General features: G+C 52.9%; 4 protein-coding genes across 4 annotated transcripts; 2 read left to right on the top strand and 2 right to left on the bottom strand.

Moving 5' to 3' along the window:
* Window positions 1-1908: 1908 nt before the first annotated feature.
* On the top strand, window positions 1909-3951 carry PG985_004710 (uncharacterized protein; the record flags this gene model as incomplete). Its single annotated transcript, XM_066824479.1, has 1 exon — window positions 1909-3951. One exon carries the CDS (start codon window positions 1909-1911, stop codon window positions 3949-3951), a length of 2043 nt encoding a protein of 680 aa, XP_066687639.1.
* Window positions 3952-4584: 633 nt separating this feature from the next.
* PG985_004709 (terpene cyclase atmB) lies at window positions 4585-7596 on the bottom strand (the record flags this gene model as incomplete). Its single annotated transcript, XM_066824478.1, has 1 exon — window positions 4585-7596. The coding sequence occupies one exon, from the start codon at window positions 7594-7596 to the stop codon at window positions 4585-4587; it is 3012 nt and encodes a 1003-aa protein (XP_066687638.1).
* A 1064-nt stretch (window positions 7597-8660) lies between these two features.
* Window positions 8661-10836, top strand: PG985_004708 (Transcription initiation factor IIF subunit alpha; the record flags this gene model as incomplete). Its single annotated transcript, XM_066824477.1, has 2 exons — window positions 8661-10061; window positions 10135-10836. 2 exons carry the CDS (start codon window positions 8661-8663, stop codon window positions 10834-10836), a joined length of 2103 nt encoding a protein of 700 aa, XP_066687637.1.
* A 394-nt stretch (window positions 10837-11230) lies between these two features.
* Window positions 11231-12271, bottom strand: PG985_004707 (cell cycle control protein (Cwf26); the record flags this gene model as incomplete). The annotated part of the gene is made up of 1 exon (XM_066824476.1): window positions 11231-12271. One exon carries the CDS (start codon window positions 12269-12271, stop codon window positions 11231-11233), a length of 1041 nt encoding a protein of 346 aa, XP_066687636.1.
* Window positions 12272-12401: the final 130 nt, after the last annotated feature.

The following is a 12401-nucleotide window of genomic DNA, read 5'->3' as shown; positions in this document are numbered from 1 at the left end:
GCGTGCGTAAAACAATAAGCCGGCTTGGAGATTTACTTCCTGTAGATCTGTGTCTGGAAAGCAGTGGGTGAGAAGGAACTCCTCCAGAGGACTCGGCCAAATTACATTAGGTAGTTAGTGACGGCTCGGCAAGTGTCTATCGCCAGCCGCAGTGGTTCGGGCTAAAATTGGAATTGCATCTTGGCTCAATTGCGTGGCATGATAGGTAGGTACAAAGATAACAAGCGACTGCTGGAAGAATCTGTACTCGGCCCAAGGTAATCAACGTAGGGCCTGCGCCTCATCATGGCGAGGGTGTTTAGTATGTATGTAGATTGCAAGCGCAATCCATGGACGCTAAAGCAGGTTCATTGTATGTAACATATTATTACCAGTAGCACAAGTCATCTAGGTGACCAGTATTTTGTGGTTGCTGACCGTTAAACGTGAGGGCTCGTTATATATTCTCCTCACTTACCCAGTCCGCCCCAAGAGGCATACTTTCTCACTCTCCCTTCCTCATCGATTAGACCCTCACTACGATAAAGCTCCGTTAACAACAGAAGCGATAGCTGGGGTCAGGCGGTAGGTGCTGGAGTTGAGGAGGTACGAGAGTGTTGGCCTCAACGGGGAAGTGAGGTTGTTGCCAAAAAGGGATAGCTGGCGACGGAAGGGGGTAAGGCTTCACCCACATTGACGAGGGAAAAGGGAAAGACTTCAGGTGACTCAGGGTAGTAGAGGACTGGTTTACTTGGTCCTTTGTGATTCTTATGCAGTATTGACAGCTTGCTCGGGTTCGGTGTCCTTGGAGCGGTTACCTACGAACTGGTGTAGGTAAAGTATGGCGTAGTTGCTGAGGTTGGTGATTGAGGGTTGATTAACTGTTTTGGATAATCATGGAGCGATTGAAAGATGTATAGATATATTCATTAGGGAAAGCAGCCCATCACTGACGTTCATCGTCAGAGTTCTGTCGCCATCCGTCATCACGGGTCATTTTCCTGGCACACTTGGTTCATGTGTAAAGCGAACTTATTGCTGCACTGGAGAGATGATTCGGTGCTTTGTACGATGCAGTCCCCCATATCCACAATACATGGTGAGGGGGTAAAGGACCATGAAAAACTGTATGGTGGGTGAGTGCTGGACGGGCATAGATAAAACCTGCATGGGGTAAATGAATGGGACAAAGTCACAAAGGGGCAGGGCTGGAAGGACTGTAGCATCGTTCAATTCCTGGCACATAAGGGGATAGGCAGGGAAATCTACCAATGGAATGTAAGTAACATCAGCATATTGATGCAAGGTTGTGTATGAGGTGTACAGTCTACAGGAATCAAAGTGACCGGTTGAGGCAGGACCAACAGTAGTCGGATTGTAATCAGCAGTGTAATTGACAAATGCATAATGCATCGATCAAATACGGCACGAGGAAGGAGCCCCCATCCGATCTGATAAGGCAATACTTAGCCAGACAATGACTTCCAATGCATGTACCTGAGTCCATCGGAGCAAACCACCCTCTTATCCTGCTGGAAGGAAAAGAGGTTGGGCATGAGGTTCAATGGACCTACGTGAACTGAAGTTCTTGACAACAATCCCAACCTCAGTTCATGGGGATAATCAGTCGACGGAGCAAATCTCTGCAATCACTCCCCAGTTTGGCCCTGAAGGAGAAAATTGATTAAATGTCTTGCATCTTCTTGATCCCATCTTGCCTTCCATTTCATGCATTCATCGTCTCCAAACCAACCTCAACTCTTCACTCTTGCACGCTGAGGTTTCACACATTGCATCTCAACTTCTCTTGTTCTCAAGTTGCAGGCCAACCTGGAACCAGACCCATCACTCGTTGGCACCAGTAAATCGTTTACCTTCCCCCAATTGACACATAAATCAGCATCTCGGTGTGAGAATCAGCAAGTCAACATGGCCTCAGAATCCGTCGAGAGCTCCTCGCCCGTAGGCACCAAACGCAAGTTTGCAGACACTCAGTTGCCTAGCAGATCTCCTCACCACAAGCGTCGCATATGCTTTGAAACCCATTCCGAGCACTCCGAGGTCGATGAAGACGACACCGTTAGTGATATTGATGCTACGGCTACTGGCTTTAGCAGTCCACTAAGTGAGGTCAGCGAAGGCAGGCTGCCAACTGTCGAAGAATTCCATCGTCTTGAGCAGGAACGTTTGACTGTTGAGCAGTACGAATCACAGGTCCAAGAGGTAATCGAGGTCAAGACGGGCCAAGAAGATGATCCTGATGAATTGCATAAGGACCTCAAAGCTACGTTGGCTCAGATCAAGACCGCGAACAAGGGCCTGCTGACACCCGAGGCATTTGAGTACCTACAATCCGAGGTCGCCTCGTCGCATCTGTACTTGCCCGAACCGAAGGCAGAGGACATCAAGCCCAAGGGTGTTGATGCTGCCACTAATACCCAACGTGTTATCAAGGTGGTGAGGTCGTCCAAGATCCAGACGGAAGTCATTCCAGGTCCCATCGCTTCGACGCAAACTTTCCTGCCAGCTTCCAATGAAGTTGCCATTCAGACGGAACCAATGAACTCCAACGCCGGCGTCCAAACTGATCCTATCCCCAAGACGTTCCCTTCGAGCGACGAGGTCTACAAGAAAGATCTGGAATACATTCGTCGGGTTAGGCCCTTCGTACCCTCCGCCGATGTGATTACAGTCAAGTGTCGCTTACGTAAGGAACCGACGAAGACTCCCTCGAAGTCAAGATTCGGAACGGCTTCCTACCTCCCATCGCCAAGCAAGACCCATAATGGCGTTCGTTCCAGCGTCCCTCGGCCATCCAAGTCCCAGGTCGTCTCGTTGGTAGATGATGATAATGACGACGACGTTTCCATGGTGGAGATGCCTCACGAGGGAAACTGGCGGACTGGAGGATCAAGATACGGCAATGACTTTGTTTACGGAAACTTGGGTGGCCTCGGAGACGCAGGCGGGTCAGATAATTACGAGGAAGCTCTTGAGAAGGTCGAGTTTTACGGCATCCAGGAGGCTACCACCAGTGCAACTCGCACGCGCACCTTGCTTCGATACCAGGATAGGCAGACTGGCATCGGCGAATATCCCTCACCCATCTTCGGTCTTCGCCTCCATCAAGATAAATATAGGACCGATATCAGATCGAAGCACTGGAGGGACCCCATCCCTTTAGCTACAGATACCCTTCAAAAGACCTCATGGGGCAGCCCGGCTCCCGTTGACGACAAAGCGGCCATGTCAAACTGGACGAGTAGCGGATCCTACCAATTACTCAAGGGATTCCCGCTCGTTGAGGACGTCGAGTTCATCGTACACCGGAACATGCCGGCGCAAGAACCCGACGGAGACTGCTACTGGCGCAGTGCTGCGTTCTGTCTGTACGGTAGCGATGAGCACTGGGACGTGGTGAAGGCTGAGCACCTGGGATACCTGCACTACGTGTTATCTCAACCGCAACACCCACGATATGAACTCTACCACGGCCACCTGAATGCCCGATTCTTTGACACTTCTTCAGTAGACGGCGCAACGTTCAAGGCCAACATCTGGCAGCTCTTACATCTTGCACACGCCTGGACACCCGCCGTGATCAGTCAGGTCACGGCAGATTTGTATAACATATGTGTCGTCATCTTCACACTGGAGAATGGGGTCACCACCGAGACCAACGTACGCGGCGTCTACAACAGCCGCCATGTCTTCCTCTGCTTCACCAACGGCTGTCACTTCCAGCCCATGACGCCGAATGATTACGACGCCTGGGAGTTCAAGTACCCACGAATCACAGTCGAAGCAACAGCAAAGTATGTAAATGCACCCAAGGCCACCTCGGCCAAGCAGACTTGGCAACACCCTTGGAGAAAAGAGTTCTCATCGGCGGTCTTGCCGCCTGTCCCTCGACTGCATGGTTGTAACATTGAAAAGCTTCGACGCTTTCTGGGCAGTAATCCTAAGTCGTAATCGCTTGGAGGGGGGTGGGTAAGATTGGGGAAAGGACGTTCAGTAGGATTGTTTATTCATGTAGTCCACAGGTTCGGACACGATATGGATATTGAGATAATAGAAGAAGCACCAATGATGACAAATCCCCAGCTCTCAATATGATGCCCCCCGTGAACAATTGGATTGGATATCAGGTCCAACGGAAAAGAAATGCTATTCAACAGGCCAGTTAATCTCATTGGATAAACTTAATCATATTTATTGAAATAAACATTATGCTAATAATGGACAGGCCGGTGTGGCAGTGGGGATGGCGGAGAGAAGTGTGTGTTATATGATGCGGACGGGTAGGGGAGAGGCTTATCCCCTATTCGGCACCTACATGACATCAATGCTTTCTACAAATGGTTTAAATCAACATGTTCCATTATCATTTCACCCCTTTTTAGTTTCCTGATGTCCTATGGCTGCACCTGACATGCTACATAGGCAATATAAGCAACATTATAACTCTTGTGTAATGCTCTCGAATCACTAGCATTCCCATCCTCGTGAGACTCGTAGGTTGTCCACCTTCAGCCTAAATCATAAAAGCCACAACGATACTCATATCAGCTACGCCACCCTTGGTATCACGCCCCCTCGTCCGTATTACTCATTCAAATTGAGACCGTGAAGCTCATTGAGAAGGTCGTCAAATTGTTTCCCGCCTAGAAGCTCGCTATGCAGTTTCGCATCTTCAAGTATGTTCTCGGAGGGCGGGAACTTGCCAGCTGACTTGATGATGCGCCATGCGCGGCGGAACTCATCGCGGATCGACACGATTCCGTTGTGGGTCACCGTTCGAGCAACATTGTGCTCTAGCTCGAAGGGATCCTCGATAGCAAACAAGTACCGATGGCGGATTTCCTTGAAATCTTTGGGCTTGGCGTTTGCATCGGTCTTGGTTGGTATAACCGGAGAGATGGGTGTTCTCGGGTCCTGGTTGGGAGTGAAAGGGGAATCGGGCGCTGGCGAAGCTGGGTTCCGTGACAGGTCTACTTCGGTAGGGGTCGGTGGTGCTCCGCCTTGAACCTGGAGGACGGTCTTTGCGGAAATCCAACCCTTCTCATGCTTGCTTAGGAGGCCATCCGGAGTCCGCAGGCTTATCACGTCCCGGCCCCAGTCAAACCCTCTCTTGGGAGTGGCGCTCATCATGTTGTTTTGGGCGTAGTATTCAAAGAAGCCTCGAAGGAGGAAGCCGAGAGATTCCCTGTTTCGGTTAATTGCACCTTGCTGTGCCATTCGCAAAATTGCTTGTTCATCTCGCCAGAAACGAACGTTGCGGCCCTTGCATACTGTAATGCCTTCGAGGGCCTCCGGAGGAAGGTCCGGGTCTGGCGGCGCCAGAAGTTGGAGGTTGGGGCAAACAAAAGGATGAGCAACGTTGACGAGATAATGTATCACCATCAGCACATACCCATAGCTGCTCAGGGTTCCTCGATACGGTGTGTTTATGCCCCTTGCCTTGGCCCAGTGTTTGACAAACAAGACAAGCGGCCGCACGCGAGAATCGCAATAGGAGTAACACCGAAGTAGCAAGGTATTCTGGAGGGCAAGGTGGGCAGAAAAGTTGATATCGCACTGCACACCAACCCCAGACTTGGGGAACTCGAGTTTGTCGTGATATCGATCTCTTGGTCGATTTACCTGCATGCGGGAAGGGTCAGGCAGCGCGCGGATTGTTGAAACCAGCTTCTCCGGGATCTGATCACCTGCATCGCCGCGCAGGAAGCTGATGTAGTCTGCCACGGCCGGAATGTCCTGCTTGTTGTACTGGCCATTGTCCAAGGCCTTGGAGTATTGAGAAGCGAGATGGAGACACTTGTGCTTGCGTGCAATTTCCCTGAAGCTTGACGAGGGATTCGATTGTGCAAATGCCTCAAGCTCACGCCGGATATCCGCATCCCAAATACCGGAGATGTAATATCCTGGCAACTTGGGTATGATAGCGTTCTCCTGAGTTTGGGTGGCATTCCTTGGGAGTAGTCCTTCTGTAATTTTTGCAGCCCGCAAATGATAAGTGGTGGGCGAGTCGTATTGATCTTGTTGCAGCAGCATAAGCTGGAGCCCTGGAACTTGACGAAGTCTCTCAACCGCAATGTGCAGATCCCTGCTTAGCAACAATGGATCACTGCCGAAAGTTCGGGTATCACGAAGATGCATCCAATGGTTGAAGTGCTTCAGGTATGTTTCTTCAGCAACGCTGCCGGCCGGAAACGCGAACCCTCGGTTGTGAAGCAGGACGAAACGCTCGCCTACTACCAGATTGAACACCCCCTGTAGACTTTTGAAGTTTGCCACGTGTTTGCCTGGTGAAAAGGCGTGGCAGTTGCGCACGCGCTCCCTGAGTTCTTCGTCGTGGAGACCATTAACAAACGCAATGCACAGATCATCCAGGAGCATGAAATCCGCATCCTCAAAGTCATCGATATTTGAATGTGTGAGATCTCGTCCGTTCAAACGGCGCAATACCTTCTTGGCCAAGCTATGATAGCCTGCTAGAGATTGGTTGTCGGACTGTTTCAGGGAGGCGAGGGAGTCAGATGGGTTTTGTTGAAGGGATTCGCTTGTGGCCATTTCCGGCGAGCCATTGGAATGACCATTGGCGCCTCCCGAAGTAGCATTTGCCTGTTCTCGAAGGCCAGCATCATCAGCACCGGGGTCGTCCTCGGCATCGGCGCTTTCACCATCGATTAATCCCTTTTCCCACTTGGCTCGTTCTTCTAGAAGATCCGAGCGGAGCTTGTCTGTAGGCTTTTCACAGAGTTTGATGATAGGCACGCGGGTTCGAGTTAACAAACGAGCTCCAAATCCAGCGTCGAGTAAAGCTTTCTCCAGAAGCCGGGGTACAGGCGAGTCTGGCGTGTCAGGGGAATGCAGTGATGATGACGATAGGAGACCAAGGTCCATATCGGCTGTTTTGGTAGCAAATCCAGAGGAAAGACTGCCGAAACATTTGAGTTGAACACTTTGAGGGCCGGCCCACGAGGCATTCTTGTTCTCGATCTCATGAGCATCAATGACAGCGCGGCAGATCTCCTCAACCTGTACGCGAAACTTTTCCTTTTCCGCAATCTCGCTAAGCTCGATCTCAGCATCGCCGACTACGGCAATGCATAACTGTTCGAGAAACGAGGACTGAGCATCTAGCTCTTCCCGCCGAACATTGTATTGGCGATAACCAGGAGCGTTGTAGAGGGATCCTTGATGATGTGATCTGGGCACAAAAGCCTCTGCTGAGATAATGGCTGGATCCTTCGCGGCAGGGTGGTTGTTCCAATGGTTCTGCTGTGTAGGCTGGCCATAAGTAGGAGAGACTAACGATCTATGGCCAAAGCCCTGACGGGGTTGATGCAGCTGCTGCTGAGGCGGAAACGGTCGGTTATGTACTGGTGGATGCGACTGGCCCCGGTCATGGTAACCACCACGAGCAGCTCCTGATTGGGGTTGTGGATGATGATAATGAGAAGCGGCACCACCGCTTGGACCTCGGGGGGCCGAGAACTGAGGTTCAGTAGCCCTTGGGTCAATGTCGATAGACAACTGAGAAGTCATCTGTCTTCGCTGGGCTTGGTTAGGCCGTTTTCGCGAAGACTGTCCGCGACTCGGATGGGACTCCATCTTGTCGCTTGCCATGAGGTTGTCTGTTTGTTGGAGGAGTATCGAGCAGCTCCCAGGGATGAACTCAAGAAGAAATAGGAATACTTGAGATGGTGGATTAGACTGGCATGGGGTTGAGGATAGCCAGTCAGGCCACACTGATTCCAGATCGTGTTTCACTTTGCGGTCATTTCCACCGAGGGTACCGGAGATAGTCGATCAGCCAGAATGAAGATCAATTAACTCGGGGGGAATATGAGCATCTAGACAGTGGTGGCATCTGTCTGGTGCACACTTGTAGTTGAAGCTGTATTTATGGTCAGCAGCTACCATGCTCTTTTTGCAGCTAGAATTGGATAGAGCTAGGTTGGGTCAACCTTAACAGCTGCTGGATTTCTCTGGGACGTCCAATCAGGCCACTTCAAACCAGATGTGGGGTACCTGGCTCTAGGGATGATGGAGCTACTTGAACAGAAAGTACTGGCTTCTGCACTTTTCCACCTGAGCACAGCCGGCGGTGCTCTTTACAGGTACCTGCCATTGAAGCTGCCAAAGGTATCCGCTGACGTCTCAAGCTCCCCCCGGTTTAGCAGGACCAATTCCAGTCTTTGAGGCTAGGCTACTGCGGCTCCCCCATGCCTGGCACTGGCTGTTTTCTTTGTCATGCAGCATCAATCAACGTTGGCCGCATTCATTAGGCAAACTCCATCCTGATCACGTCTCACCATCTTTGTCGTCTCGTCGCCGGGCGCATCTACAACTCTCCTCCCAGTGCTTCTACTTTGCCTTTGGCGTCGCCTGCAGTTGAATACATCTTGCCGCGACCCGGCAACCACAAAAGCAGCCCTTTGCCTCGCGTCGCCGAAGGCCCTCGCCCTTCTCTAAGCAGTTTGGTTTACCGACATTACATTCTTCTTACATTTATACTATCTGGCTCATTCCAGATCCGCGCCTTATTTGTAAATGCACGTGCGCCCTCGATGATCCAGGGCTTCCAGTGTTCCTCCCAATAACTCGGCGACATCCTCGATTCAATTACACGCTTCTAGAGTTGCATAGCCAGCTTGGAAAAGTAGTCGTTCATCATGAGCGCTCTACCCCCAGGTGGTCCTAATGGCCAAGGCCCAACTCCTCCGACGGGAGCAGCGCCTCTTCGCAAGCGGAAGCCTGTGGGAAACCCGCTCGTCCCGCGACAGAAACCAAAGCCGCGCCCGGCAGGTGTTCATGCCCCAGGGACGCCAATGCACGCCAACTCCAAAAACACTGCTACTCCCTCGAAAGTGGCGCCTGAGAAGATGGTCCAGCCTCGTGGAATACCAACAATGGCACAAATCGAAGCTGCGCGAAGCAATTTCGGCGGGTGGTCAACACCTGCGCCTCCCGGTTGCGAAGAGTTTTCTCTGGTCTTGAGTAAGAAGGGTTCGAAGGACGGTCAGCGCCGCCACGTCATGCGACTTGCTCCTCCGCACCAGAGAGTGAAGGATCAAGGCGGCCTGGATCCCTCAAACCAGAACGATTTCGTCCGACCCGTTACCCTACACCGACGGGACCCGAGACAGCCCCCGCCTGGTCGCGAAGTCAAAGAGGAGGTGGTAGAGTTTACACCTGAGCAGACCGAGGAATCCGAGAAGCTGGCACAACTCAAGGCAGAACGAGACGCACAGCGCGCGGTCGACGATGCCATGAAGGCGCCCGTGATGAAGGACACTGCACCGAAGAAGAACCCAAAGGAGAACAAGCAGAAGAAGCCAGGAACACAGGTACACTACGGAGCTCGAACCGAGAAGCAGAAGAAGGAGAATGAAATTCGCTACGAAGAAGCTCTTCCATGGCACTTGGAGGACGCTGATGGCAAGCACGTGTGGGTGGGCCAATATGAGGCACCTCTCTCAGATGCCAAGTTTGCCCTGGTCATGCAGAATGGAGTCTGCCAGATGATTCCATTAGAGAAATGGTACAAGTTCGTGTCTAAACGGGCCAATGTGAACGCGCTGAGTATCGAGGAGGCCGAAAAAGTAATGAGCAAGAAGGCACCTGTTTCTCGGTGGGCTATGAGAGATGCTCAGCGTGAGAGGAGCGAACAAGCTATGGTCGAGTCCCGTCGGATTGTCAATGGCGGCCCGAATGTCAAGCAGGAGAGTGCTACCTTCCGCTCTGTTTCCCGTCGTGAGGTTCAAGACCACAACGAGCTCGACGTATCCGGCGACGAATTCCAGGATGATGATGAGACCGCAGGTTTTGAACCAGACCGCGATGAAGATGCGAAAGACAGCAAAGATCGGGTCCGTCGCGAGCAGCTTGGCGCTAATCTGTTTGGCGACGCAGATGAGCGTGAGGTTGACAATGAAGAGGCCAAGGAGAAGAAGGAAGAGCTGGAAAGGAAGCTGCTGGGCAAAGATTTGAAGAAGGCCCTCAAGAGACGCGACAAGCAATTCCAGTACGACAGTGATGATTCCGAGAGGGAGAGGGATCCCTTCGCTAGCTCCGTAAGTATTATTGTTTCCTTGCCCCTTTCAATTTTCTGGAATCGAGGAGAATTATGCTCACACGTTGGACCAGAGCGACTCCGATTCAGACAGTGACGATGATGATGTCAAGAAGGAAGAGGATAAGGACGGAAAGGATAAGGATGGCAAAGACAAGGACGGGAAAGATAAGGACGGCAAGGACAAGGACAAGAGCGGTGCTTACAAGGGCAGCGACGCGGTGCATGCTAAGAAGGTTGCGGTCGAGTCCGGGAAGAAGGGCAAGTCCTTGAAGCGTGCTGGCTCACCCGGTGTCTCGGACTCTAGTGGCACCGAGTCGACACGAAAGAAGAAGGCCAAGACCGGCCCGAGTTCATCTTCCCTTACCGGGAGCCGCAGCTCAACTCCCCTGATGGTCGGCAACCCATCGCACCTCGCAGGTTCCACCAGTGACGGCGAGGCCACGGGAGGAGATATGTCTGACGGCGCAGGCGGTATCAAGAAGAAGAAGAAGAACCAACTCAGCATTGGCACCCACCCCAAGGGTACCCCGACAGGTTCACGTGCTGGTAGTCCCAACCCACCCTCAGCAACTTCGCCTATGGAGCCTGTCACGGGGGCCGATATTATCGAGCATATTCCTCCCCAGGGTATTAGTATTGCCCAGCTCCTGCGCAAGTTTGACAGGCGTGTTGGCGACAAGCCTGGGCAGATGGCAAGAAATCTCTGGATCAAGCTTGTCAAGGAGAATACTAAGTATGATTCCAAGACCAAACTTCTTTCCAGGAAGGTTTAGGTCACGGCCGAACAAGTTCCTCTTGGATGGCTTCGCCAGAGGCCATGACAATTCTCTGAGTTTTGGTGTGGTCAATAGAAGTTCTGTATAAACACATAGTCCCGCATGCACTAGCTAAGATCGCATTGCTAATCAATCATACATGATTTTATCGTTTGCTTCGTGTACTCATCACCGCCTTCGGGGCCTCATAGATCATATATGGGAGGGCGTGATATCAAACTTCAAAGTAAGCTTTGCCCTCTTTATTTCAAGATTGATTCGGAAGCGTGTTGGTGTGTACGGTGCATCGAATACGATACACTATGAAATGAGGATAAAGATGCGCTCAAAAAGGGGTATATCCATTAAATGCAAACTTGCCCACTGCCTCCTGGTATTACTGACAGTGCTTTTACTCGTCCATCTGCCAATTATAATCAAGATCCTTATTCCGCGTTACTCGGTTGATGGCCTTAAACCTCTCGGTCTCGAACCCGTTGCCCCTGTCCACGCCATCCCATCTGTAACCCGGTTTGATGCCGTATCGATTCGGCGGCGCCGCACCTTGGTACAACGGCCGTCGATCCTTGGTCTTCTTCTTGCTAACCCCTGTTTTGACCATCGCCCCCGAGCCACCGCCACCACCGTCCGACTTGCCGACAAAGTCAGCCATGGTGTCGCCCCACCGTGACTGGGCCTTGAGCTCGGCATTCATGTCCTCGTCGTCGGCGTGGCGGGCAACGCCTTTGATGCGGACGTCGTCGAGCTCGTCGCGGCGGCGGCGCGCCTCTTCCTGCTGCACCTCGCCCCGGAGCGCATCCTTCTTGGCCTGCTCCTTGGCTGCCGCCTCCGCCGCCAGCCGTCGCGCCTCCGCCCGCTTCATGCTGACATCCACGCGCCGCCCCGTCGCGTCGCGGTATACCGTCTCGGCCTCCTTGGCGTGCGGGTTGTCGCGCTCGTAGGCCTCGCGCTCCATCCTGCGCCGCTTCTCCAGCTGTGCCGATACCGCCGCCGCCGACTGCAGGCCCGCGTGCGTGCCGTCCGACATGGTCACGACGGCGGGCGCGTTGCCGTCGTCGCCGTTCTCGCCGCCGCCCGTCTCGGCCGACTCCTGCGCCGCCGAGGCCAGGATCGCATCGGCGGCCGCCGCGTCAGCGTTGTTCTGTTTCTGTTCGGATGCGGAGGGGATCGGCGCCCCCAGGACCTTCCAGCCGGACTTCTTGGCCTTGCGGAACTCGGCCGAGGTGCCGGCTACGGTCGCGGGCCCGCCGCCGCCGCCCTCCCCATCGTCGTCTTCTTCGCCTTGGGCCGTCCGCGACCAGCCGGTCTCTTCGTCGTCGGCGATGATCAGGCCTGCGTTCAGATCTTGCTTGCGCTTCCGCTTCTTGGATGAGGGTTTGGGGTCGGCGGTTAGGTAGCGTGTCGCTAGGTAGGCCGACAGGTCGGATGGCATGGTTCGGGAGCAATGCGAGCTCGACCTGGTTCGAACGTTGGGCGATTAATGAGAGTCCGAAGTCCCTTCTTTATACGGCGAATGAGAAATGGCAGGGCAGAGTAATGCGGCAGATGCTTTTGTTGTTGTT

Source organism: Apiospora marii, assembly GCF_038362585.1.
Source record: "Apiospora marii strain CBS 49790 chromosome Unknown utg000003l_segment0_segment0, whole genome shotgun sequence".
Classification (NCBI taxonomy): domain Eukaryota; kingdom Fungi; phylum Ascomycota; class Sordariomycetes; order Amphisphaeriales; family Apiosporaceae; genus Apiospora; species Apiospora marii.
This window is presented reverse-complemented; position numbering and strand designations above follow the sequence as displayed.